Consider the following 25,156-nt stretch of genomic DNA (forward strand, 5'->3'; position numbering starts at 1 on the left):
ACAGCTATACTACACGTAGTGAGCAGGGCCCCCAACAGCTTCAAGTCACGGGGACCATCAACAGACTACAAATTGTGCATGGAAGCAGGCTCCAAATCACTAAGTGTCACCGGTGGGACCGGGTACTTGGACAGGCTCCCGGCAGCGGCAGCTGTACGCAGAGACTTTGGTTTACCTACAGTGTGTGTGTCTCCTCTCTAAACCTCATCCAGCACCACAACTACCCGCAGTGAGTACCCTGATCCCTGAACCCTGTCCTCCCAAATCTACCAACCCCTGAGCCCGGTGCCTTCCCTACCTGCGGAGGGACTGACACACCATCTGCCCCGGTCCCCTCTCCAGCAGCGGCGGTACTCCCATTACCGCAATCCGCAGGTTCCATCATGAACTTTTCCTCTGTAAATATCCCCCTTTTACGGATCAAAGTGTCTGCCAAGCCAGGTCTGGACCCCTCAAGCCACGATGATCCCGGATCCGAGCAGCCCGACTAAAACCGGGGCGGTACAGTGTCACCAGTGTTTTCCATGGGTATGTTATCTGTGTTTTTCTAATTTTATTGCGAAAGAAAAAAAATATTACAAAGCTTCTGCTATACTCTCTGTATTAAACATGTGCAGCACTCTGGTGCCACCGGTGAGCTGCTCATGTTTTTCACAGCCCCTTAGACTTGTATTGGCCCTTGTCATCCATGCTACAGGAAAATACAGACATGTATCTACATTGGTCATATGGACAGACGGATTTGTCAGCAGCCCCATAATTTATAAGGGGCACATTATTTGTGAAAAAACAGGCGCCGCTCTGGAAACACGGACGTGAAGGAGGCCTTACTGAGAGTCAGTTTTACCACTTATTATTTCATCAATTAGGCTGGTGTCACACTTTGCGTATAACATTAGACGCGAGTGAATCGGATGTGATATAGCAATGACGCTCGGCTCAAACTCTGCTGCGAGCGTGAACGGAGTGTCATTTTATGATGATCCAATTCTCTTGTATGGGGGAATCGGAGCACAGGTGCAGAGAAGACTAATCTCCATCTTCTCCATTCCCTGCCTCAGCATATATCAGACCGCACTAATGACATCCGAGTACAGTCCTATGTTTCGCACGCATCCATAGACTTGTATGGGTGGCCGAGCTCTGCTAATCACAACATACAGCAATTTCTTGCTCATGCCGAAAAAAATAAAATAAATAAATCGCTGGTCGGCACTGCCCCAGAGGATAACACAGGCAGAGTGCTATCCTATAAAACATCAGATAGTACTTGTCCGATTTATACGCGAATGTGAGAGGAGCTTAAGCTACATGCACACACTGCTTTTTTTGCTGCATTTTTGCTGCTTTTTTGGCTGCAGTTTTGTTGTCAGAACTTTCTGACATTTGACTTCCCAGCAAAGTCTATGAGAAGTCAGATTTGCTGTGCGCACATTGCAGTTTATTTGTCAGCGTTTTATTTGTCAAAGGTTTGTGACAAAAAAATGCAGCATGTTCAATCTTCCAGTGTTTGTCAAAAAAACGCATGTTGTGAAAAACACACCAAAAACGCACCTACAATTACAAGCATTTTTTGTGACATTTCCAGGCTCTCTCTGATAAGGTGCAGTTTTGGCTGCAGTTCGTGAACACAAAAAGATGCAGCGTGCGCATGTAGCCTGAAGAGACATTCCACATTTGTTCCTTTTAGTCTTCATTAGGGCAGACATCCACAGCTATCGGTGACATATGGACGGGACACTCCCTTTACATATAACGTCTCTGTGAGTTGTCCTCCTAGGAGGCTTGTGCTCACCTGTTACCATCTTACCACCTATGCCATGATTGTTCCCATACACGCCCTGCTGCCCCATACTATTCCGCTCTTCTGTGTGCTTTCACTGCTCATTTTGTTACTTTTCCTTCCTTTCCAGCCCTCCCTCACTTCCTTCCCTTACCTCCCCCTCCTATTTCAGTAGCCGCTGTCATACTATCCCACCCCCATCCCCTCCTCCCATATATCTGCCCTCCCCTATACCTCACCTTTCCACCCACTAAGCCTGCCTCTCCTTCCCTTTCCCCTCCCTGCATCCCTTACCTCTGTAGCCTCCCTTTCTCCACCTCTCCCCTCTCTCCTCCTCTCACCTCTCCCACACACTCTTCCTGGTCTCTATGGATGAACAGGAGTTTGATCAGCAATTTACACAGGGGAGACACAAAAGACTGCTCATCTATGAGGGAACTGACAGCAGCTGTCCAAAAGTGACCTCCTGAGACACCCTACCTGCACTAAAGCAGACCATCCCTTCTTGCACTGAGACTTTAATGAAGGAGACAACGATCTTGCACTGAGAAGAATTTGTGAAGGAGACATCATCCCCTCTAACATTCTGTAATATTTTGTGATCTCTGAAAACTTCCTTTCTCCAGAAATTCCTGAGTGTCTTTTACTATGGGACTTTTCGTCAGTCTTCCAAGAAGTGTTTAGTTCTCCAGAAAGCCCTCACCTGCTAAGAGACCTCTCCATCCCAGTGGCATTTTGCACTTGCAGAAGACACACCTGGGATGACCATACAGTCTGGGTGTGACAGAGACAGTCTGTACTCCGCAGGCAGGGTGCACCGGTGTCCTATATTGTGTAATTGTCTATTTGTGTTACTTTTACGTAGTTGTGCACTGATTCCGTAGCTTTTGAAGATAGTTTTGAATCCTTCGATTGAGTCAGACGGAATTGGTCGTGGTGGCACATCATGGCAGAACAAGAAGGCTTGCAGTATGGCAAGGCAGACTTTGTTCTTATGGACTCTGTCACTTTACCAGAATTTATGGATAATCTGAAACTCAGGTAAGTGCATGTGCATGTTCCCTTACTTCACTTTCTGTGACCTCTTTTTTTAGTAGTATGGTGAAGGGATCCTATACTAACCGCACCAATCCCCTACCACTCCCATGTTGGTCCCTCACAGCCTCAGCAAGTTCCTAAGTATACTAGTAAAGATGGTGCTGCCAATGTTTGGCTGCATCAATCAGAGACCGGCCAGGGGACCCGGGAAACATCATCATTGGCTTGTCAGAGGATTGGTAAAATAAGTATAAGAGCTTGTTCACACTGTCAGACAGACAGAAAAGGGTTCCTGTGCAAGAACAGTGTATGAGCTGTTTGCAGCCCAATGGTTCATCAAAATGCAAAATTTTACCTGCTTTGGAGTAGTAAGGGGCCCCCTTACAGGTTAAACCAGTGGTTTGTTCAGATGAGCATTTTAAACATCTGGTTGTTGTCAGTATGCAAACAGGAGGCTTTTTGACCACCGGCAGACATAGACAGAAAAGGACCCCTGTGCAAGAAGCATATATGGGCCCTTTGCAGGTCAAGAGCTAGTCATCGTGCAATATCCCACCTGTTTTCGAGGTGTTAGAGGCCCCCTGGCCTCTTGGGCCCCTGTGTGGTTGAACCCATGATATGTCTGCCCCTGATATGGATAACACAAATCCATGCGGTCGCTCACATGAACGTCATAACACATGGACCGATGGTCTGCATGTAACAAATCACAGTACGTGCATCTTTGATTTATATTTCTGGATCAGACTCGCCCATTATAAGTCAATGGGTGTGCCAAAAAACAGATCACATACTGGTTTCCACCAATATGTCTTGTGTTGTTCACGGATCCATTACAATTATTGAGAAACAAAACTGTATTTGACTTGTTTATGAAATTATTCATGTAAAAACTGGATGCCATGTGAATAGATGAAATGGACATACGGATGGCACACAGACGTACAAAAGTCATATGGATATAAAAACTAGACCTACAGAACACAATAACCATCATTTATTTTTCAGTAGGAAAACCAGACGATTTTGCATACACTGGTCTGAACCCGGTCTTGCTCTTTTCTGCATCTCTGGAGGACTATCCAATAGAAAATAGGGATCTCTTAACAGCATCTTAATGATTTCCAGATAGTATTTTTACTGTACATTACACAGAAAGAAACATAAGTGATCACAATTGTTACGGCTATACGCCGGAGGCGTCCTCCCTCTCGGGTAAGAGTCAGGGTGCCGCCAGTCTCTCTGCTGCCCGAGACCCATTCTGCGGATGCTTCTCTGCCTCTGAGCCATTCGCAGCGGTTGGCCCAATCCTCCGCCGTGTTACTGGTGGCCCGAATCTAAGTGGGCGAGTGTGCATGTGCGTTCCAAATCTTTTTCTAAGTCAGACTCTTTGGCCAATGCGCGTGACGTGGCATCCTCAGATTGGCCGTCGGACATCAGCAGTTCCGATGACGTGACTCCTCTGGATTGGCCGTTGTTCCTCAGCTGCCCCAATGACGTGGCCTCTCTGGATTGGCCGTTAGACGTCAGTTATGCTGATTGGGCGTGAGCTGTCTGAACGGTGCTTAGGTTATATAGGGACGCCGCCGACACCAGACGATGCTCAGTTCTTGCTTGCCGTGCGGTGGTAGAATCTGTTAGGCAACTCTCGCCACGTAATAATTATAGCGGTCTCTGCTTACCCGCTACTGAGTAATATTAGCAGGTAACAGTGCAAGTTAAATGTGTTTGGTTACCGCAGTACACCACACATATACTGGCAGCGATAGTGTTGGGGTTACCTCTCCTTTCTTTAAGGCTACTTTCACACATCCGGTTCTTGCCGTCAGGCACAATCCGGCGAAATGCGGATAAAACGGATCTGGCACTGGATCCATTTTATTCCCCATTGACTTGTATTAGCTCCGGATTGTGCTGGAAGGCCTTACGTTGCATGCGGCGTCCGTCGGATCTGGCGAAATTTCTTCAGCTGCCGGAAAGGACGCAGCATAGAACCTTTTTTTTTTTGTCTCCGTCAAAAAAACGGACTACGCCGGATCCGGTGCCGTCCGGCATGTTGTATAATGGAAGCCTATGGGTGCCAGATCCATCGTCATATGACGGAATCCAACTACGGATCCGGTTTTTTGAATGGAGTATGTTCAGTATCACAACGGATCTGTCAAAAAACGGAAGGAACTCATGGAAAAAACTGATCAATTTTTTCGCCGGATCATGCCTGATAGCAAAAAACTGATGTGTCAAAGTAGCCTAAGTCTGCCTCACCTCTGTGTAACAGTGTAGGTTTACCGTACTGTTACCCAAGTGCCTTCACCTTATCAGGCAGCAGCGCTGGTTAAGCGCACTGCTGCTCTGAACTTTATTATTAGTGGCAGGTGCTACTCTGGGTTCGCATATAGTGGCTCCGCTGCATTTGCATTTCTGTTCACTGGTGTTAGTGTGTGAATAAATAATACTGACTGTTTGCGCCTTATTAATTTGAACATCATTATACTGAAGTTCGGACTGGCCCATCGAAGGGCAGGGGAATCACCTGGTAGGCCCCCCACACACACACATGAACACTTCGGTCCCTTTCACACATCAGTTGTTTGCCGTCAGTCACAATCCATTGGTTCCACGGATCTGTGGAAAAACTGATGCGATGGATCCGTTTTTTGACGGATCCGACCGGCTGGCTATTTGATACTAAATAAAATAAAATGGAGCATGCCCAGTTAAAAAAACAGAATCCGTAGGATTACGATGGATCCTGCGCCTATAGGCTTCTATTCTACCATACGACGGGCGGCGACGGATCCGTCGCTGCCCGATTTTTTTTATTTATTTATTTTTTTTTTTGAGGCCATCCGTCGCTAATACAAGATGAGAAAAAAACGGATCCAGCGGCATCAGTCGCCGGATCCGTTTTTTTCAAAATTCGACGGATTGTGACTGATGGCAAAAAACTGATGTGTGAAAGGGGTCTAACTGGCACGATACACTTGATTCCTTGTCTACATACATAGGCAGCATCTGATCCATTCATTTTACATACTACCAAGAGTATTATTATAATGAAGCATTGATAAATTTGTGAGTAGGGGTATAGTAATATTTGTATGTAAATGAACAGTGGACCCCCAGAGTCAATGTTATTGATAGGCCCTTAGTACCCCAGTCCGATACTGAGCGAGAGCATCTCAGGATAGCCATTATAATCCTGTAATAAAATGGTAAATGTATTCTATTGAAGTAATAATGTTTCTGGGGCTACATAGTGGGGAAAATATATCAGAAATAGTGCAAAGTGGAGTATGACCCATTGACATCAATGGGAAATGGAAAGGAATTGTTGTGGGCAGCTAGCCTACTTTTTCCTTTGCGTAACGTCTGATATATCTTCCTCCAGTGTCTTTTGTGATGGTAGCCTTGTTCTCGAGACACCAAAGTCCTATTCCTGGAATGGGACTGTCACCTCCACATATACGGTGCAACCTCAGCCTTAGGGGTGCTTCACACACAGCGAGATCGCTACTGAGATCGCTGCTGAGTCACGTTTTTTGTGACCTCATTAGGGATGAGCAGCGATCTGGCCCCTGCTGTGAGATCGCTGCTCGTTACACACAGTGCTGGTTCGTTTTTTTATTGTTGCTCTCCCGCTGATAAGCACACATCGCTGTGTGTGACAGCGAGAGAGCAACAATCCTGAATGTGCAGGGAGCAGGAGCCGGCGTCTGACAGCATGCGGTAAGCTGTAACCAAGGTAAACATCGGTGGTTACCCGATATTTACCTTCGTTACCAGCCTCAGCAGCTCTCACGCTGCCAGTGCCTGCTCCCTGCACACACAGCTAAGCGGTGTGCGCTGGTAACTAATGTAAACATCGGGTAACCATACATACCTTAGTTACCAGTCTCCGCAGCTTCCAGACGCCGGCTCCGTGCAAGCGCAGCGTCGCTTGCACGTCGCTGCTGGCTGAGGGCTGGTCACTGGTCGCTGGTGAGATCTGCCTGTTTGACAGCTCACCAGCGTCCATGTAGCGATGCAGCAGCGATCCTGACCAGGTCAGATCGCTGGTCGGATCGCTGCTGCATCGCTAAAGTGTGAATGCACCCTTATCCTTAATCCCAATTAAACCGCTGATAGAATAAATACACATTTATCATTTCATTACAAGAGCGGCATGGCCAAAATGTGGAGGTTATGTACGTATGGTTTGTTACTATTTTCAGGGGCTCCTACTGACAGTCTGTTGTACAGATGTGACAGATGTTAGACAGTTGTTATTATGTAGAAGACATTCTTCCAGTGCGCAGCAGACTTCATGTCCTCCACGCACAAAAAAATAACACTGGATGTTGCCCAGGTTTGAATGGGTGATAACAGAGAGGAATTGCTTAAATAGTTTGCATATTTTGCAACATAGTGAATTATTATGGCTTCCTAAAAGCTGACAGTGTGATGGAAAGCCAAATTTTCCAGCTGCTATAAAACTACAACTCCCATCATACCCTGAAACCTGCAGGCATTAAGGGCATGTTGGGAGATGTTGTTTTACAACAGCTGTGGACCCGCAGGTTGAGGAGGGGAAGGTGTTGTCAGAAAATGGTCTACAGTTTACATTAGGTTATTATGGTAAACGTATTTCAGGGATTTTGGGACATATATGTAATATATATTTTATTTTTCATGCCATTTTTTTGGTGTTTTCCCTCACGCCTCATTACTGGCTGGTAGCGTAAAACTAACTTTTCAGAAGTCACATTATTATCCCAGTATTTGGTTAAGAAACATAACACTATAGGTGATGCATTTCCTTGGTGTGTTGTCATCAGGCACCACCCTGTTGCTCATCATGATATCATTTTTCCCAAAGGAAATCTTAAGGAGTTGTCTGATCTAAAATTACAAGTCTGCAGTCACTCTGTGTCACTCTATGACTGCAGACCTGTGAATCCTCACATTGTGCACACTGTGAGGATTCACCAGTGTCAGAGCCGTGAACGGCGGTCATGTGACTGCAAGTATGCGATATGTATACTCTCAGCCAGAATCCAACTAGACTGTTTCTGGCCATATGCAATACACTTGCATTAAGCGCGGTGGGAACAGTCTAGATCAGGGGTCTCAAACACACGGGCCACATGCAGCCCCTCAGGCTGCTTCTTGAAGCCCCCAGACCCGTGGACCTGGTAACAATCGCAGCCGGGGCAGGGGCCGCAGCCATCAGCGCTTTATTTCAGATGAACATTTTGCCGGTGGTGCGCAGTCACGCTCTCTGCACAACTCAATGACAGCCGCTGGTCAATCAGAAGCAAACAACTGACGCGTGTGACCTCAGCTGCTTGCCTCTCATTGGCCAGGTGCTGCTATTGAAATAGTTATGTCGACGAAACTTTACTCTGCACAGCCCCGGCAAAACGTTCATCTGAATTTCAGATGAAGCGCTGACAGCGACTGCGATCGTTATCGGGTCCATGTGCCTGCAGGCCGCATGTATTAGAGAAGAGGACTCCGAGGAAACGGAGGACAGGTGAGAAGAATGTCTTTAGTCTTTAGTGTTGGTGTGTGCGTGTGTGTTGCCCGCTGAGGCTGCACAGGGCAGTGTGTTTGTGTTTGTGTGTGTGTGTGTGTGTGTGTGTGTGTGTGTGTGTGAAAAATGGCACAATAGGGGACCAGGTTGGAACATTGCTACAAGAAGAGGACCAGTAAAGTGGACATTATTACAAGAAGAGGACCTGCATGGGCACATTACTACAGGATGAGCACAAGGATGGACCCACAGTATGGGGACCAGGATGGACACCTTACTACAGGATGGGCAGAAGGATGGGGCAGATTACTACAGGATGGGGACAAGGATAGGCATATTACTTCAGGATGGGGACAATGATGAGGCACATTAATACAGGATGAGGACCAGAATGGGCACATTATTACAGGATGAGGACCAGAATAGAGCACATTAGTACAGGATGGGGACAAGGATGGACACAATACTACAGGATGGGGCAAGGATTGGACACATTACTACAAGATGGGGACAAGGATGGGCACATTACTAGATGATGAGGACCGGGATGGGGCAGATTACTACAAGATAAGGATCAGGATGGGGACATTACTACAGGATGGGGACAAGGATGGGGCACATTACTACAAGAAGGGGACAAGGATTGGGACATTACATTACTACATGGTGCTAACTGTAAAACTGTATTACTTACAAAACGGAGACAAAATGTAAAAAAAAAAAAATATATATATAATTATATATATATACTGACACACAAAAACCGTGCACATTTGTTATAATAAACAAACTAAAAATGTTCGAAAACGGTGATCCAAAGGTGTGTAGGGGAAAAAAAATGATACCAATAAAAATATCACTTTGTCCTGAAGAGAATGCGGCCCAAATTATTTTTTTCTATATGTGGCCTATATACCTAGCCGAGTTTGAGACCCCTGGCCTAGATTCTGGCCGGGATTTCTGGTGCTGACACCGGAGCATCCTCACAGTGCACAGTGCGCACAATGTGAGGATTCACAAGTCTGCAGGCACATATTGAAATTACCCATACCTTTATGCCTGCCGTCCCTCCCTGCAGTGTTCCACCCTTTTGTGGGCGCAGTCTTCAATTTTGCTGTGCGCAGGCGCTGGGGAGTGACTGCTACTTCACAGTGCAGGGAAAAGGCGGCAGGCAGAATGCGCAGATGTGGGATTTTCGGCCTTGCACCTGATGTCACAGGACTCTGAAGAGAAGGGGAGGAAGAATCCTGTATAATGAAGACCGGAGGCCGGCTTATCTTCCAGTTAGCACAGGCCCCATAGCCTGAAAGATAAAAAAAAAAAATCCTCTTTTATAAGCTACCCATCATCCAGGAGGCAAACAGGTATGGCTAATCTCACCTCTGTGCCACCTGTATGCCCATATTAATAGCTTAAAGAAAACGCAAAAGGGTGACACATTCCCTTTAAGGATGTTTTTAGACTTTGTGAACTTAATATTTTCTAAAAATGCCATTACGCTTTCCGTAGCATGTTCATCCAGTTGTTGCTCTCTCCATTCTGCCCTCACATACAAATGCATTAGTGTGTTCTGAATGAGAAGAGTAAAGCTGAGATAGGTGTCAGCTGAATGTTCAGTCAGCAGATAGTTGTCTCCCGACTTCCCTACACACCTGAGTGCTCGACTTGACAGTTTTTTCATGTGTGTTCAATGTGCAGAGGGGAGAAGATGCTGTCACACATCTGGCAGCGTCTTATCTCCACTGAAAACAAAAGGATCTGCCCAATGTTTCTCTTCCTGTCGAGAGTCGGAGCCATTACATCAGATGGTTGGTCAGTCCCACCGAAATTGGAAGATTCAGCCAACTTTCATCTAATGTGTATGGGGACCCTAAGTCACTGCCAGACACCTGTGACAGCTACTTATCTGACTTGAAGTTCAATACACCCCTTCCTTCTTTTCCCAAACACCATCTGTTGGGAAGAGTGTCCTACATGGCTGCCCTTATCACCTTGCTCTGTAGAAATAACATGCATATGAGCCGTAGCCATAAAAATGGCTGTAATAACTGATATCTGTCGGCCCTATGATTATTTGGTATACAGTGATCCCTTATTGGGGATGTGGTTAGTCGTGAAGTGTCGGCTAATTTTGGAAGATCGTGTGACCAACCTATGTATCTGTATTACATCACGTACACTATCAGGATTGGGCTGGGGCTTTTTCCCCTCTCTTCGGCCCACGTGCCGCACAGATACGCCTCGCACCTCGCTTTGACTCATGCAAATATCATTTTGTGTTACTGTTTGCTTTCCAATCCCACTATAATCCCGTAAAGTGACTATTCTGCACATTTCTCAGGAACTTTCCAAAGCAAATCCTAATATATTCTTAATGTTTGGTCTTGTTTTTAGTAATTATGTACAGGACTCAGTCCTCCACCTCCTACTCATTCAGCGAGTCCACCCCGTTCTGCCCCTACTTTCTCTTGGCACTGAGTCATAGGTGAACGCCAAGTGGCATTTTCTTGTGATTTAATGTCTGGGAGCTCAGGAACCGGATAGGAAATGACGATGCCAGAACACAAACCTTATATTGTCACTGCAAAAACTTAACTTTTTTTCTTGACTTTTTGTTTATTCTTGCGAGTTTAACAGAGCGAGCGGCTCCAAGAGATGGCAGAAACCTCTTTTAAAGCGATAGAAACTGTAATGTTTACTTAAAGTGCGGTCAGCTTCTCTTTCTTTCTTTAAATATAGAGTTGAGTAATGTCCGTGACATAATCGAACGATCTTCTTCTACAGTACAAAGTGTATGAATGGCAGTGACACTCATCTCATGCAGTCAGAACCGAGAACAAGGGGAGCAGTGTCATCTGTAGTGGCACAATCTATAGAACGTATTTGGAAATCGACAGCCTTTCTTAGCATCCGCTCTGGTTTTGGATGCTGGATGGAATATTGTCAGATTTGCATTTTCCAAAGATATAATATACTTCTAAGGAGGTTAAGGATTAGAAAAAAAAATGGCGGTCTGTGTTTTTGTTTCCAGAAACAACTCTACTCATGTCTGGTTAATCCAGTTCATCTTTATCTGAGTAACCGTGGCTGATCAGGAATGCCAGATACAGCCTACAGGTAAGGGTAGTGCCATGTCTGGGGGGAAAAAAGCAGAGGCCGGTCATAAACATTGTTTATTCATTAGCTGATGGCATGTTTTCTGGAGTCTAAAAAATAATCATCAACACCTCTATGTCTAAAGAGGACATTGCTTCAACAATATGCAAACTGTTGCCATGCAGTTTCATTGGTCCATGTAAAAGTTCCTTTTAACTGAACCAGAAACTGTATGTGTGACTACATTGATAGACAATTCTTATGTTGCTGGTGAAGATCCAATCTCCAAGACCCTATGTGATTAGAATTTGTGCTCATTCTATATTTGTCCAAGTACAAGTGGGTCAACATATTTGTCTCTTTTTGGTACTAAAATTTAGTCCATCTCAAGTTACCACCTTGTTTTGCTGATTACTGGGGGTCCTTGGTCCCCACCAATTGCACCTTGATGGCTTATCTTGAGGATAAGCTATTAAAGGAAATCTGCCAGTACAAAAAATGACTGTTCAAACCAAGCACTTGGTGCACCCTTGGTTTGGCCAAACATTTCCTTCTTACCTGTTTTCCATCTATCTTCGTCCTCCTCTTTCTTGAATCTGAAAAAAGGAGAGAGGCGCTCCTGTGACGCCCTGGCCTATCAGGTCGTCACAGGGTATTGTGCAATCTGCCCTTCTGCATGGTGTCCATCTCCTCCTTGGTTACGGGTCCCTGGCCTTTGGTGTTGCTAAGAACAAGCTAATCAAAATCCTAGAAACACTCTGCACCACACCCACCAGACACACCAATGGGTAGCCTGAAGGGAATAGGGTCGCCCACTTGGGGAGTTGGTAAGGGAGGGTCAGGAGTGTCAGGAGCAGTTCAGTTGTGTGGTGACTCTCGAGAGGAGAGGTCACACGTTAGTTGGAGGAGGTTAGGAGCTGGGCTCCTCAGTTACTAAGTGGCAGATGTTGGTCTGGGCCTGGTAGGAGCTGGAGCCCCGGTCGCAGGGAATCGTGTCAAGGGGCACGGAACTGCCGAGCAGGGCAGCCGGTGGTCTTGAACCATCTCCGGGCAGGGGCCAGGGCACGGCGGGGTACGTGGACCCTAGGCCGGGAAGTAGCTTCAAGCGTCCTGGTAATTTACCCTACGATAAAACTTCGCATTGCACTCGGACCAATATTAACCTATGTCCCAGCACCCATGAGCGATTATTTTCTCGACCCCAATCGGACCGAGAACACAATTGCAGCATGCTGCGATTGTAATGTGCGACTCTTTCTCTCGCACCCATTCAAGTCTATGGGGCGAGAGAAAGATCGCACTGCACTCGTAATACACCAGTGTACTGCGAGTGCAGGGCGAGAATAGCAATAGCTGGCTATGGAGGAGAAAGGGAGATTAATCCCTCCCTCTCCTCCGTGCCAGCCCTCCCCTCCTCCGAGCTGGCCCGCCCCTCCGCAGCGCCGGCCCGTCCCCCCCCCCCCCCGCAGCAGAGGTCCGCTCGCATAGTCGAATTGGGCTTTAATTAGGCTTTAATGTTCAAGGAAGAAACTAAGCATCTTTTGCAGTAGATTTCAGAAATCTCATTCACTTTTCTGGTACTCTAAAACACTGTATTTTTAACGCTTGAAAAACTCGCTGAAAAGCGCAGCTTGTGAACAAGCTCTTGGGCTACATGCGCACGCTGCGTTTTTTGTCGTGTTTTTGATGCAATTTTGTTGTCAGAACTTTCTGACATCTGACTTCCCAGCAAAGTCTATGAGAAGTCAGATTTGCTATGAGCACATTGCAGTTTGTCAGCGTTTTGGGGTTTTTTTTGTCAAAAGTTTGTGACCCAAAAAGATGCAGTATGTTCATTCTTTTAGCGTTTTTGTCAACATTTGTCACAAAAAAACACCTCAAACATGCATGTTGTCAATTTGGTGTGTTTTTGGTGCGTTTTTCATGCGGTTTTGGTGCGTTTGTCACAAAAAATGCATCAAAAACGTATCAAGTACGCACCAAAAATGCACCTACATTACAAGCATTTTTTTTTTTACATTTCCAGGCTCTGACAACGTGCAGTTTTGGTTGCCATTTTGGTTGCAGTTTGTGTGCAGAAAAAGCTGCAGCGTGCGCATGTAGCCTAAAGGGGGCTTTACACGCAGCAATATCGCTGGCGAAAGCACCCGTTTGTGCGTCACGGGCAAATCGCTGCCCATGGCGCACAATATCGTTCGGAGCCGTTACACGGACTTACCTGCTTAGCGCTGTTGCCAGCAAACCACCTCCTTTCTAAGGGGGCGGGTCGTGCGGCGTCACAGCGACGTCACTAAGCGGCCGCCCAATAGAAGTGGAGGGGCGGAGATGAGCGGCCGTAACATCCCGCCCACCTCCTTCCTTCCTCATTGCCGGCGGCCGCAGGTAACTGTAGTTCGTCATTCCCAAGGTGTCACACATAGCGATGTGTGCTGCCGCAGAAACGACAAACAACCTCCGTCCTCAACAATCAAAGATTTTTATGAAAATGAACGACGTGTCAACGATTGAGTATTTTTGATCGTTAACGGTTGCTCATTGGTGTCATACGCAACAACGTCGCTAACGATGCCGGATGTGCGTCACAGAATCCGTGACCCCCGGCGATATATCGTTAGATACGTTGCTGCATGTGACTGGGCCTTTAGTGTTTGGCGGTTTTCTGAATTTTCTATCCCACAATTTTATTACATTCCTGTCACTTAGCTACATGAAGATGACTTGCTCCCATGAAAAGATCCAAAGGTTTTATTTATTGCCTCTTTTATCTCCTGCAAACACCAGAGATGCTGATTCGCAAGCATTGCATGATTTTATTAGCTCTATAAAAGTTTTTATAAAAACCTGTTGAGATCCGTATGTGTTGTCTAAAGTTCCTTAAATACTAAACGCCCAGATAAACAATACTAAAGCCATATGCGTTACTCATTCCATCGCTGACATGTTTTACCTTACGGGAGGTTGTTCCCGCCATTGTTTGACACCTTGTGTCATCATCTTCTCTTCTAAATACCACTGTGGCCTTTTAGAAAAAAAATGTGTCAGCAAAAAGATGAAATGCAGGTACAGGAATGCAGGACTCGCCACAAAATCTAATATATATGTGACTTACATAAGGGAGCTCTCATGACAGGACAGAAGGTGACTTGTATCAGTCCATGTGTGCACTCATCTTTTGAAGGCTTCTAGGCGGCTGGAGACATCAAAGGAGATGTGGCTGCATGGTGTTAACCATGAAATGTTTGCAACATACCACATGTGCACAAGTGCGATTACTGAATATAACGAGTAATTATTAATTACTCTTATCTGCACCAAGAAGCGGTTTGAGTCTAGAGTCCTACTACAACTGTATAAGGCAGGGGTCCCCAACCTTTGTTACCACAAAGGCCACATGCAGAGATGGTGTGAGCCATATTAAAAGCAAAGAAATTTGTAGTAGCTCCATGATTGCCAATTTAAAAGTTGTAGTTCTGAGTATACTTCCTAAAGAAAAAAAGTAATAAAATCCACTCTTATAAAGCAAAATTGGCCTTGGTGACCCCTAATAAAGTAATAATTCCTCAAGCGCCGCCTTATAAACTAATAATGTTCCAAGTGCTGCTCATCATGTGATATTGTCTTGAGTCCACTTTACACAATTCAGTAGTACCCCTTGATTGCCCTCCCTAAGGGCTCAAGCAAGCCAATACGATGCTCAGACTGGCTGCGGGTCTCCCATCTGGAGCGTGGTGGCTTCATATATTTCTATGGTGCTGTTACACTCAGGTTAGGATTGCTGCCGCCAATTCATGCATTGCGGTCTGAGATCGTACCCCTTTGCACAGAGATCTGCATGAGTCCTAACACAAGTAATAGTGCCTTGAGCGGACATTGATACAGAGAGTAGCACTTGCTAGAGGATACAAATTCAAGCCACACATTAGTGGCCTGCGTGCTACATCTGGCTCATGAACCGCTGGTTGGGGGATCTTGTGTATAAGGTATAAGCGGGCTTTACACGCTGCGATCTCGCTAGCAAGATCGCAAGCGGTCGTACCCGCCCCCATCGGTTGCGCGACACGGGCAAATCGCTGCCCGTTGCGCACAACCTTAACCCCGTCACGCGCACATACCTCCTCTGGCCGGCGATCCGCCTCCTTTTTAAGGGGGCGGGTCGTGCTGCGTCACAGCGACGTCACACGGCAGCCGTCCAATAGAAGCAGAGGGGCGGAGATGAGCGGGACGTAAACATCCCGCCCACCACCTTTCTTCCGCATGGCCGGTGGAGGCAGGTAAGGAGATGTGTCTCGCTCCTGCGGTGTCACACACAGCGATGTGTGCTGCCACAGGAACGAGGAACAACATCGCTAATTAGAAGAAAACGATTTTTTGTTTCAGGACGACCTCTCCGTGGCAAACGATTTTTTGCCACTTTTGCGATCGTTTTAGATCGCACATAAGTGTAAGGCTATGTTCGCACGTTGCGTTTTTTTCCGCGTTTCTGCAGCGTTTTTAGCAGCAGCGTTTTTGCGCTAAAACGCATGCGTTTTTGATTGCCAGCAAAGTCTATGGGAAAAGCAGAAATCCTGTCTGCACTTTGCTTTTTTTTCTGCAGCGTTTAATTTGCATATTTGTGGTCAAAAACCATGCTGAAAAAGAAGCAGCATGTCAGTTGTTTTTGCCATTTCTGCAGCGTTTCCTTAACATTGGAGTCAATGAGAAATGGCAAAACGCAACCAAAATCACAATTCCTGCGTTTTTCATGCTTTTTACCTGCTTTTCCACTGCATTTTTGGTTCCAAAAACGCATGCTTTTCTGGACAAAATTTAATGGGTTCTAATGTTCCTTTACACACACACAATAACCGAAAATTTAAATGTTAAAAAATTAGAAACTTCACCTATTTTTCTGATAAAATGTGCATAACCACTATTTTTTCTTTAAAATTGATAATTTCCCATATAGTTTTATTAAAAGTTAATTTTATACTTTTTTTCTCTTTTTTCATTCTTTTTGACTAATTCAACTTTATTTCTCAGTGTCTTGAACTAAAAAACGCATCTGCAGAAACGCAGGTGAAAACGCAGGTAAAACGCACTAAAAACAAGGTAAAAACGCATGCGTTTTTAGCGCTAAAAAATGGTCAAAAGCCATTTGGTCAAAAACCAAGGGAAGGAAAACGTGCAGAATAAACTGCAGGTACTCCGACGCAACGTGCGCACATAGCCTTACACACTACGATATTGTTAATGATGCCGGATGTGCGTCACAAACAACGTGACCCCGACGATAATTCATTAACAATATCGTAGCGTGTAAAGCCCGCTATAGTCTATTCCATGTGGGATGCTAGTCTGACAATTTTGGCCAACACCACAGAACAAGGTGAAACTTCAGAAGATCCTAAATGAATATGTATTTCCTCTTTCTCCACTAATTGACCTAAGACTTCCTATAAAAAGCAGAACTGTGTCTATACAGCTTTTGATCAGCAGCACATACAGAATTAGATGAAAACTTCCTATCCTTCAAAATTATATCACAAGCATATAAATATATACGACTCTTTAAAACTCATAATATGTAGGGTGCTTTAGGGCAACATGTTAGACTGTGTAGCTTTATATTCAGCAGCCATATTACTCTACCTCCGTGGAGTGCCCATGCGTACGCTGTGCACACAGCTCTTCTTATATGCACACCAGTACTTAGATAAGGCTACATGGCAATGAATGTCTTGTGATCAATTATGCAGCTTGTCTGCAAATTAAGGCCCTCATCCACATGTAATCTAATGTATGTTGAACCCAACAATATCGACATGAAGGGCCAGCCGACTGATTGTTGAGGAAGATGTGTAGCGGGCTTGTCTGATTTTGGATAGCCTATCATATTGTTCTCCTGGAGATGACATGTCAGTGAAACAAGTGATCCTGTGTATGGTATGGGGGAGTCAGCCACGATGGTTGTCATCTGAACAATGGAATTATTCTGGTGACCGTCATCTAATGTGTTGGAGGCCTCAACTGTCACCTTGATTATTTTATTAAAAGAAAAAGCCAAAATGTAGACATATTGCATTAAAGTTAAAGATTAAAGTTCATAGGGGCAGTCATGTGAAACCTGTCACCAAGAACCCATCAATCGACCCATTGACAATAATTAGATGTGAACAACATCAGGATCTTCATGTAGCCAAAACTCACGTGTATGAAATTAACAGAAATTAGCCATCTATTTCCCTAGGCTCTCCATGTCTGTGCCCCCATGGTTCATCTAGCTCTTAATATTTTGCAGCACAAAGTGATATGGGCATCTTATTTTCTCCAGTACCAATCTGTAGAAGTACCCAGCTCTTCTGCCCAACTAAAACAATATCATTAATGGAGGAATTGGACATTCAAATTGAGTTGATGATCATGTTATTGTGGCGCCCTGGACAAACCAGGTCGTCACAGAACAACACCAACACACCCCACACCCCGGTTAGGCACACCAAAGCCAAACACAAAATCCTTGTTGCCTTCATCCAGGGGCTGATGTCCACACCAGGGGGTGGGCCAGGCAGTTGGTCCCGCCCACCGAGGAGTTCACAGTCCTGGAGGCGGGAAAAGGAGGGAGTTGAGACGAGGGTTTGAAGTGAGGAGTGAAGTGGTAAGAGAGCAACTGTCTGACGGCATCCGGGTGTGTGGCCCGGACAGTACAGCAAGGTTGGCAGACGGTGGTGACCGTCAGCAGGGGAGGCTGATTGGAGCGAACTGAGAGGACCGTGGACGGGCGGTGGCCCGGCGGTACCGGACCGGCGAGCAAAGAGAAGCCAGCACCATCCGGCAGGGCTTACGGACCCCGACAAGGCTAGGAGTCGCCATCCAATTTGTCAAATCCGTTAGCGAAGGGAACCTCCTGGGTTTCCCAGCAGTCAAGTCCCGATAGAAGGCGACAGCTCAAACCGTGAAGGGAAACAGTCACCGCCAAGGCTAAAGTTCCCAGGACCAGAGCCTGCGGGCAAAAGGGGCTCCTTCAGCATCCATCCAAGCTGGGGAGCGGGTTACTGGTGGTAACCCATTGGAACCGTACACACTACACAGGTGCAGGAAAGGCAGTCACCATCAACCTACCGGGAGCAGAAACCACCGCAGCCGTCAGTGGGCCCCGTCCATCCAGCCATGTGTTTTTACCAAGGACTGTGTCTTTGTGATTGACTGAGTGAGTACTACCGTGCCGTGCGGCACAGTGCTGCCCCCGCGACCCTGCACCTCGTCAGGCCCCGTAACCCGCCTGCCATCCATCCCTACCTCCTTCACCGGGCCCCGGGACAACCAACCCCCTGCCCACGGAGGGGAGAACCAACATCCAAGCTGCTCCCAGTCATCGATCCCGGGATCCTCGTCCAGAGCAGCGGTGGTGTCACAACCTCACCACAACCGTGGGTGGCATCATGGACAATAAATCCCCAAAACCATTCCCCTTTTCACTCACGGGCGAGGAACGCCGCTCGAGTCCCCGGGATCTGGCCCACCGCTCGAGCCACCACCGAGCAGCAGCAGTAGCTGGACCCGAGCAGTGGGTGACTGCAGCGTCCCCTCCTCCGCCCGCGACATTGTCATCCTTGGTTCCCCGTGCATGTACTTTGTCCTCCTCTCTAATCACGTGTAAGAACATGACACTTATTATCATTATACTAATATTTGTAATGCAAATCAATCCTAGCACAGCGCTGCATCGACCTAGTAACGTTGTATACTGCTCCTGTGTGACTGATTGACTTGCTTCATATTTATTTTCAGTAGCTGCAGAGTAACTTTGATATTTCACATTGTTGATGTACGATAATTCATTTTTATTATCATGTAATATGTATTGTAGTCTAGTATCTATTTACTGTCAATGTGGGGCCATCACAAAACGTAGGCAGCTCATTGTTGGACAACCTGAATGTACAAACACATAGATGATCTTCCTGATGGCCCATTTGGTGACTCACTAGTTATACGGTAATTGATATTCATAATTTTAATATAATTATAGAAAATTAAACCACAGGAAATGCTATTCTGAACCCAGACTATCCCTAAGGGGATCTGAAAGCTTTATGCGTAAACTGATATTAAAACTTAGAAGTGAAAAACATGTTTGAAGGCGTGGGATGGAGAACTGTAGACGGCTGTTGGGTTATTGACTCATTTGACTATCACAGCAAAGTGGAATCCTCCTGACGTCTTTTAACAGTTTATGTAAGACATCTTTGCCATACAAGCACAATTCAAGTTAACCATAACAGAAGCCACTTGTACAGAGCCCCTCTCCATTGTGCCTTATAGAGAGTGTCATATGTGGAATTCTCCCCTCCTTAATGTTCATATACTCACCATTTAATGTGTATATGGGTCTCCTAATTATCAGCATTTGTCAGGGAAGATAAGGACCCGTTTGAATGCAAATGCCCAATCCTTTTGTTCTGAAAGCAGATAAGCTGCTGCCAGTTGATTCTAAGCCCCCTTCACACATGGCGAGATCGCTAGCGAGATCGCTGAAAAGTCACAGCACGTCATAAGCGACCTCGCCAGCAATATTGCTGTGTGTGACAATCAGCAGCGAACGGACCCCTGCTGCGAGGTCGCTGATCGTGACACAACGATCAGCACCATTTTTTGCTTGTTGGTCTCCCGCTGTGCAGCATGCATCGGCGTGTTTGACAGCGGGAGACCAGCGAGCGCCGGTTCTGAGTGTGCAGGGAGCCGTTGTTACACGGGTTGCTGGTTGCTGATGGCTGGACACTGTGGAGATCTGCCTGATTGACAGCTCAACAGTGACCATGTGGCGACGTTCCAGCGATCCCTGCCAGGTGGGATCGCTGGTACGTCGCTATGTGTAATGGGACCCTTAAGGCCCCCATACAGGTCAGACCAACGTCGGCAGAACTCACTGATATCAACAGGGTCGGATGACAGCCTAATGTGTATGAGAGCCCCGGACAATTGATTGTCATGGGAGTTAAAGGTCCAGCATGTCTGATTTCAGACTCCAGATCCTTTTTGTTCTCTTAAGGAGAAGCCTCTGCCAGATAGGTCTGGCATCAGCTTTCTTATAGGGAAACACCGAAGCACATGGCCAGGTGAGTACTACTATGTATGGGAGAGCCAGGTAACCATTCCCAGCTGAACGATCTAAATTGTATAGTGGGTTTTACACTGCTCTCAATCACAGAGAACACATGGACACTCGGACAATCTAAGAATTCATGGTATGGGGGAGTCCGGAAATACAGCTGTTGGCTGTAAGATCTATGAGCATCATTACTTAATTGGGGAATCTTCATTCAATAATTTCTTTAAATGATGATGCTGAACAAGGCACAACCCATGGACTAAATTTTAATCCATACATTAGAGGTGGAAACCTTAGTGAGGGAACATGAATGTGTGGCAGGCAGTAATGTAGCTGTGGAGGGTGCAGAGGTAATACGAATGTGTGGCAGTGATGTAGCTTAGCTGTTGAGGGTGTAATACGAATGTGGGGCAGTGATGTATCTGTGGAGGGTGCAGAGGTAACACGAATGTGTGGCAGTGATGTAGCTGTGGAAGGTGCAGAGGTAACATGAATGTGTGGCAGTGATGTAGCTGTGGAGGGTGCAGAGGTAACACAAATGTGTGGCAGTAATGTAGCTGTGGAAGGTGCAGAGGTAACACAAATGTGTGGCAGTAATGTAGCTGTGGAAGGTGCAGAGGTAACATGAATGTGTGGCAGTAATGTAGCTTAGCTGTAGAGGGTGCAGAGGTAACACGAATGTGTGGCAGTGATGTAGCTGTGGAGGGTGTAAAGGTAACACGAATGTGCGGTAGTGATGTAGCTGTGGAGGGTGTAGAGGTAACACAAATGTGTGGCAGTAATGTAGCTGTGGAAGGTGCAGAGGTAACATGAATGTGTGGCAGTGATGTAGCTTAGCTGTAGAGGGTGCAGAGGTAACACGAATGTGTGGCAGTGATGTAGCTGTAGAGGGTGCAGAGGTAACATGAATGTGTGGCAGTAATGTAGCTATGGAAGGTGCAGAGGTAACACAAATGTGTGGCTGTGGTGTAGCCTTGAAGGTGCAGAGGTAACACAAATGTGTGGCAGTAATGTAGCTATGGAAGGTGCAGAGGTAACACAAATGTGTGGCAGTAATGTAGCTGTGGAAGGTGCAGAGGTAACATGAATGTGTGGCAGTAATGTAGCTATGGAAGGTGCAGAGGTAACACAAATGTGTGGCAGTGATGTAGCTGTGGAGGGTGTAGAGGTAACATGAATGTGTGGCAGTGATGTAGCTGTGGAAGGTGCAGAGGTAACATGAATGTGTGGCAGTAATGTAGCTATGGAAGGTGCAGAGGTAACACAAATGTGTGGCAGTAATGTAGCTATGGAAGGTGCAGAGGTAACACAAATGTGTGGCAGTAATGTAGCTATGAAAGGTGCAGAGGTAACACAAATGTGTGGCAGTGATGTAGCTTAGCTGTAGAGGGTGCAGAGGTAACACGAATGTGTGGCAGTAATGTAGCTATGGAGGGTGTAGAGGGTGCAGAGGTAACACGAATGTGTGGCAGTGATGTAGCTGTGGAGGGTGTAGAGGTAACACAAATGTGTGGCAGTGATGTAGCTGTGGAGGGTGTAGAGGTAACACAAATGTGTGGCAGTGATGTAGCTGTGGAGGGTGCAGAGGTAACACAAATGTGTGGCAGTGATGTAGCTTAGCTGTAGAGGGTGCAGAGGTAACACAAATGTGTGGCAGTGATGTAGCTATGGAAGGTGCAGAGGTAACACGAATGTGAAGCAGTGATGTAGCTGTGGAGGGTGCAGAGGTAAAACGAATGTGTGGCAGTGATGTAGCTGTGGAGGGTGCAGAGGTAACACAAATGTGTGGCAGTGATGTAGCTTAGCTGTAGAGGGTGCAGAGGTAACACAAATGTGTGGCAGTGATGTAGCTATGGAAGGTGCAGAGGTAACACGAATGTGAAGCAGTGATGTAGCTGTGGAGGGTGCAGAGGTAAAACGAATGTGTGGCAGTGATGTAGCTATGGAGGGTGCAGAGGTGACACAAATGTGTGGCACTGATGTATCTGTGGAAGGTGCAGGGGTAACATGAATGTGTGGCAGAGATATAGCTGTGGAGGGTGGAAAGGTAACACGAATGTGTGTTAGTGGTGTATCTGTGAAGCATGCAGAGGTAACACAAATGTGTGGCAGTGGTATCTCAAATGTGTGAAAGGTGTAGAGATATCAAATGTGTGGCAGTGACATAGCTGTGGAAGATGCAGTGGTATTACATTTGTGTTACTTCTCACCCTCCACAGCTATGTTACTTTTCCACATTCGGGTTACCTCTGCACCTTCCACAGCTGTGACACTGCCACACATTCATGTTACCCCTGCTCCCTACAGGTATCACAAATGTGCGGCAGCAGCATAGAAGTGGAGGGTGCAAAGGTAGCACAAATGTGTGGAAGTGACATAGCTGTGGAGGATGCAGAGGTATCATACTCTTGTTACTTCTCACCCTCCATGTCTATGCCACTGCCACACATTCGGGTTACCTCTGCACCCTCCACAGCTACACCACTGCAGCACATTAGTGGCCACTCAGAAAGTTTCCCCTCTATTCTCTTAAAGTGCATCAATTTTTTTATACGTTCAAAATTGATCCATTTTTTTTGTTCCCTGGACCTGTTTGAAACAGATGATTACTGGACATGTGAACTATGTGTATATGGGCAATTTCCTTACCAAAATTCTCACTAATGAAAAAGATAGATATTTCTGTCTTATTTTCAATAAGTTACTATACAGAAACTGATTTATCTTCAGGACGAATTATTACCATTAACTACATTGTAAATGAGGCTTTTTATCTTTGTCTTCTGAAGCGGTCACTAAAGCTTTGCAGGTTTATTGCCAGAAGGTATTTGTGCCGCAGTTGATCATTACCATAGACTTCGATGTGCTGGGCGAGTTCTTGTAAGCGATGGAAGTGTTGCCAAACACCTGTACTCACTTTTATTTTCTAAGAAAATAGGATTTGCAGACTAGTGTCTGTCATGTTTTATACAGATGTTTAGAGCACAAAGGAGAAATGTTACAAACATGATCTCTTCTGTTCTAGCGGAAAAAAAAATTATTTCTTAACGCATCCCCAGGGGTGCCGATAGATCCCTGGGGCACCATGGGACACAGGTGGAGAAGGCGACTGCAGATATAATTGAATATGGTGATAGCTGAGCCAAGAGGAGTGAACAGAATCCCTAGGCTACATGCTCTTCACTCGCTAGAGAAATCGCTGAACTTAAAGGGATATTCCAAGACTTTATCATTGATTACCTATTTGTAGGATAGGTGATCATTTTCAAATTGGTAGCAGCATGACTCCAAACACCCACCAAATCTTCAAATTTTAAGGGTTTGTGTAGCACCCACAGGGCAAGGGGTTAAATATTCGTCACCGGGCCTGGTGATGTCGGGTCTGGGGATGTCACGGGTGGCCCTTGCCTGGTTTTGTGGCCCCGAGGTGTACAATAAAAAAGGGGGAAGGGTGATGATGGTGGAGGATTTGTCTCGTGACACATCCTGTGGTACACGGCCAGGGATTAGCCACCGCTGCTATCGCTGTCCTCTGGGACTGATGGTAGTAGCGGCTAAGGTGTTTCTGCTCTGATGAGAATGATGAGGGGAGTAGTAATGGCGGGCGGTGAAGCATAGGGCGCCGGCAAGGATAGGCGGACACAGTCTCTGCGGGTTCAAGGTCTCTTTACTCACAGTCCTTGTTTTACCCAGACTATGCCGGTCACCGCCGTAATGGGCCCCAGCCGATCCTGAGCAATTTGAGGTCACTGCCGGTATTCCCACTGTGAGTCCTTTCTGGTCGAGGTCCCTCCAATCACGGTGTACGTGGAATGTGCAATGGGCTGCAGGTGTTTCCTGCACTCTCTGCAGACCCTGGAATCCTGTGTAGCTGTGGAGAACCCGGGCTGAGCTGTATGCTCTAAGCCACGGGTCCTATGGTGCTCCCAGAAGTGTGAGATAGAAGAGTGGATCGAGGTCCCAGTGTGTGTCTCACCCCAAACTGTGCTCGGGGCTCACTAATAGTGGTGTGTCGGTCGCGAACGATCCGACACAAAGATCCGGCTCCCTGCAGTGACCGACAGGAGCCGGATCACCAATGAGAGCCACTGAAATCACTAAACGGCTCTTTTGCCGCTGGAGCCCCGCCCACCTGTGGCTGGGCTCCGCCTACTCAACAATCTAATTGGTCACTTGTAAGTGGGCAGGGTTTATCCGCAGGTGGGCGGGGTTTTGGCGGCGTTACTGTAATCTTAAATATGTGTTCACCTGAGGTGAACACATATTTAATAAGGAGCCGAGAACGATCTGAAAGATCCGGCTCTTTTTGGTGAGCGGAGCCATGGGAGCCGGATCATCAAAAAGAGCCGGACTGCCCATCACTACTCACTAACTATGTGTGGAGATGCTCCTTCCCTTTTCCCCAATTGGTGCCCGCCCCCCAGGTGGTTGTCCTAATGACCAGGAACATGCCATGCTTCGTGATGGCCATCCCCCCAGGGGAAAAGCACCTAACTTTTTTGTAATTTGTGAATGTGAGAAACACCAGCAATTAACCTCTCCTTACCCTGGATGAGTACTACATCTTAAAGGAGATGCAGTACCCTGTGCAACTGAAGCCTCAGGGGCGCCACAGATGCAACGCTCAAAAGAGCAC

The 25,156-nt window shown here is 46.4% G+C and overlaps 1 protein-coding gene across 1 annotated transcript in view; it reads left to right on the top strand.

Annotated features, from left to right (window-relative positions):
* The first annotated feature begins 2,072 nt into the window (after positions 1-2,072).
* The window catches only part of MYO1D (myosin ID), a 139,224-nt gene continuing 116,140 nt past the window's right edge, over positions 2,073-25,156 (top strand). The window contains exon 1 of the mRNA XM_075350264.1: positions 2,073-2,824. Within this exon, the coding sequence (XP_075206379.1) occupies positions 2,730-2,824 (95 nt within the window). The 5' untranslated portion in view covers positions 2,073-2,729. The remainder of the gene's footprint in view (positions 2,825-25,156) is intronic.

Source organism: Anomaloglossus baeobatrachus, chromosome 5 (assembly GCF_048569485.1).
Source record: "Anomaloglossus baeobatrachus isolate aAnoBae1 chromosome 5, aAnoBae1.hap1, whole genome shotgun sequence".
Lineage (NCBI taxonomy): Eukaryota > Metazoa > Chordata > Amphibia > Anura > Aromobatidae > Anomaloglossus > Anomaloglossus baeobatrachus.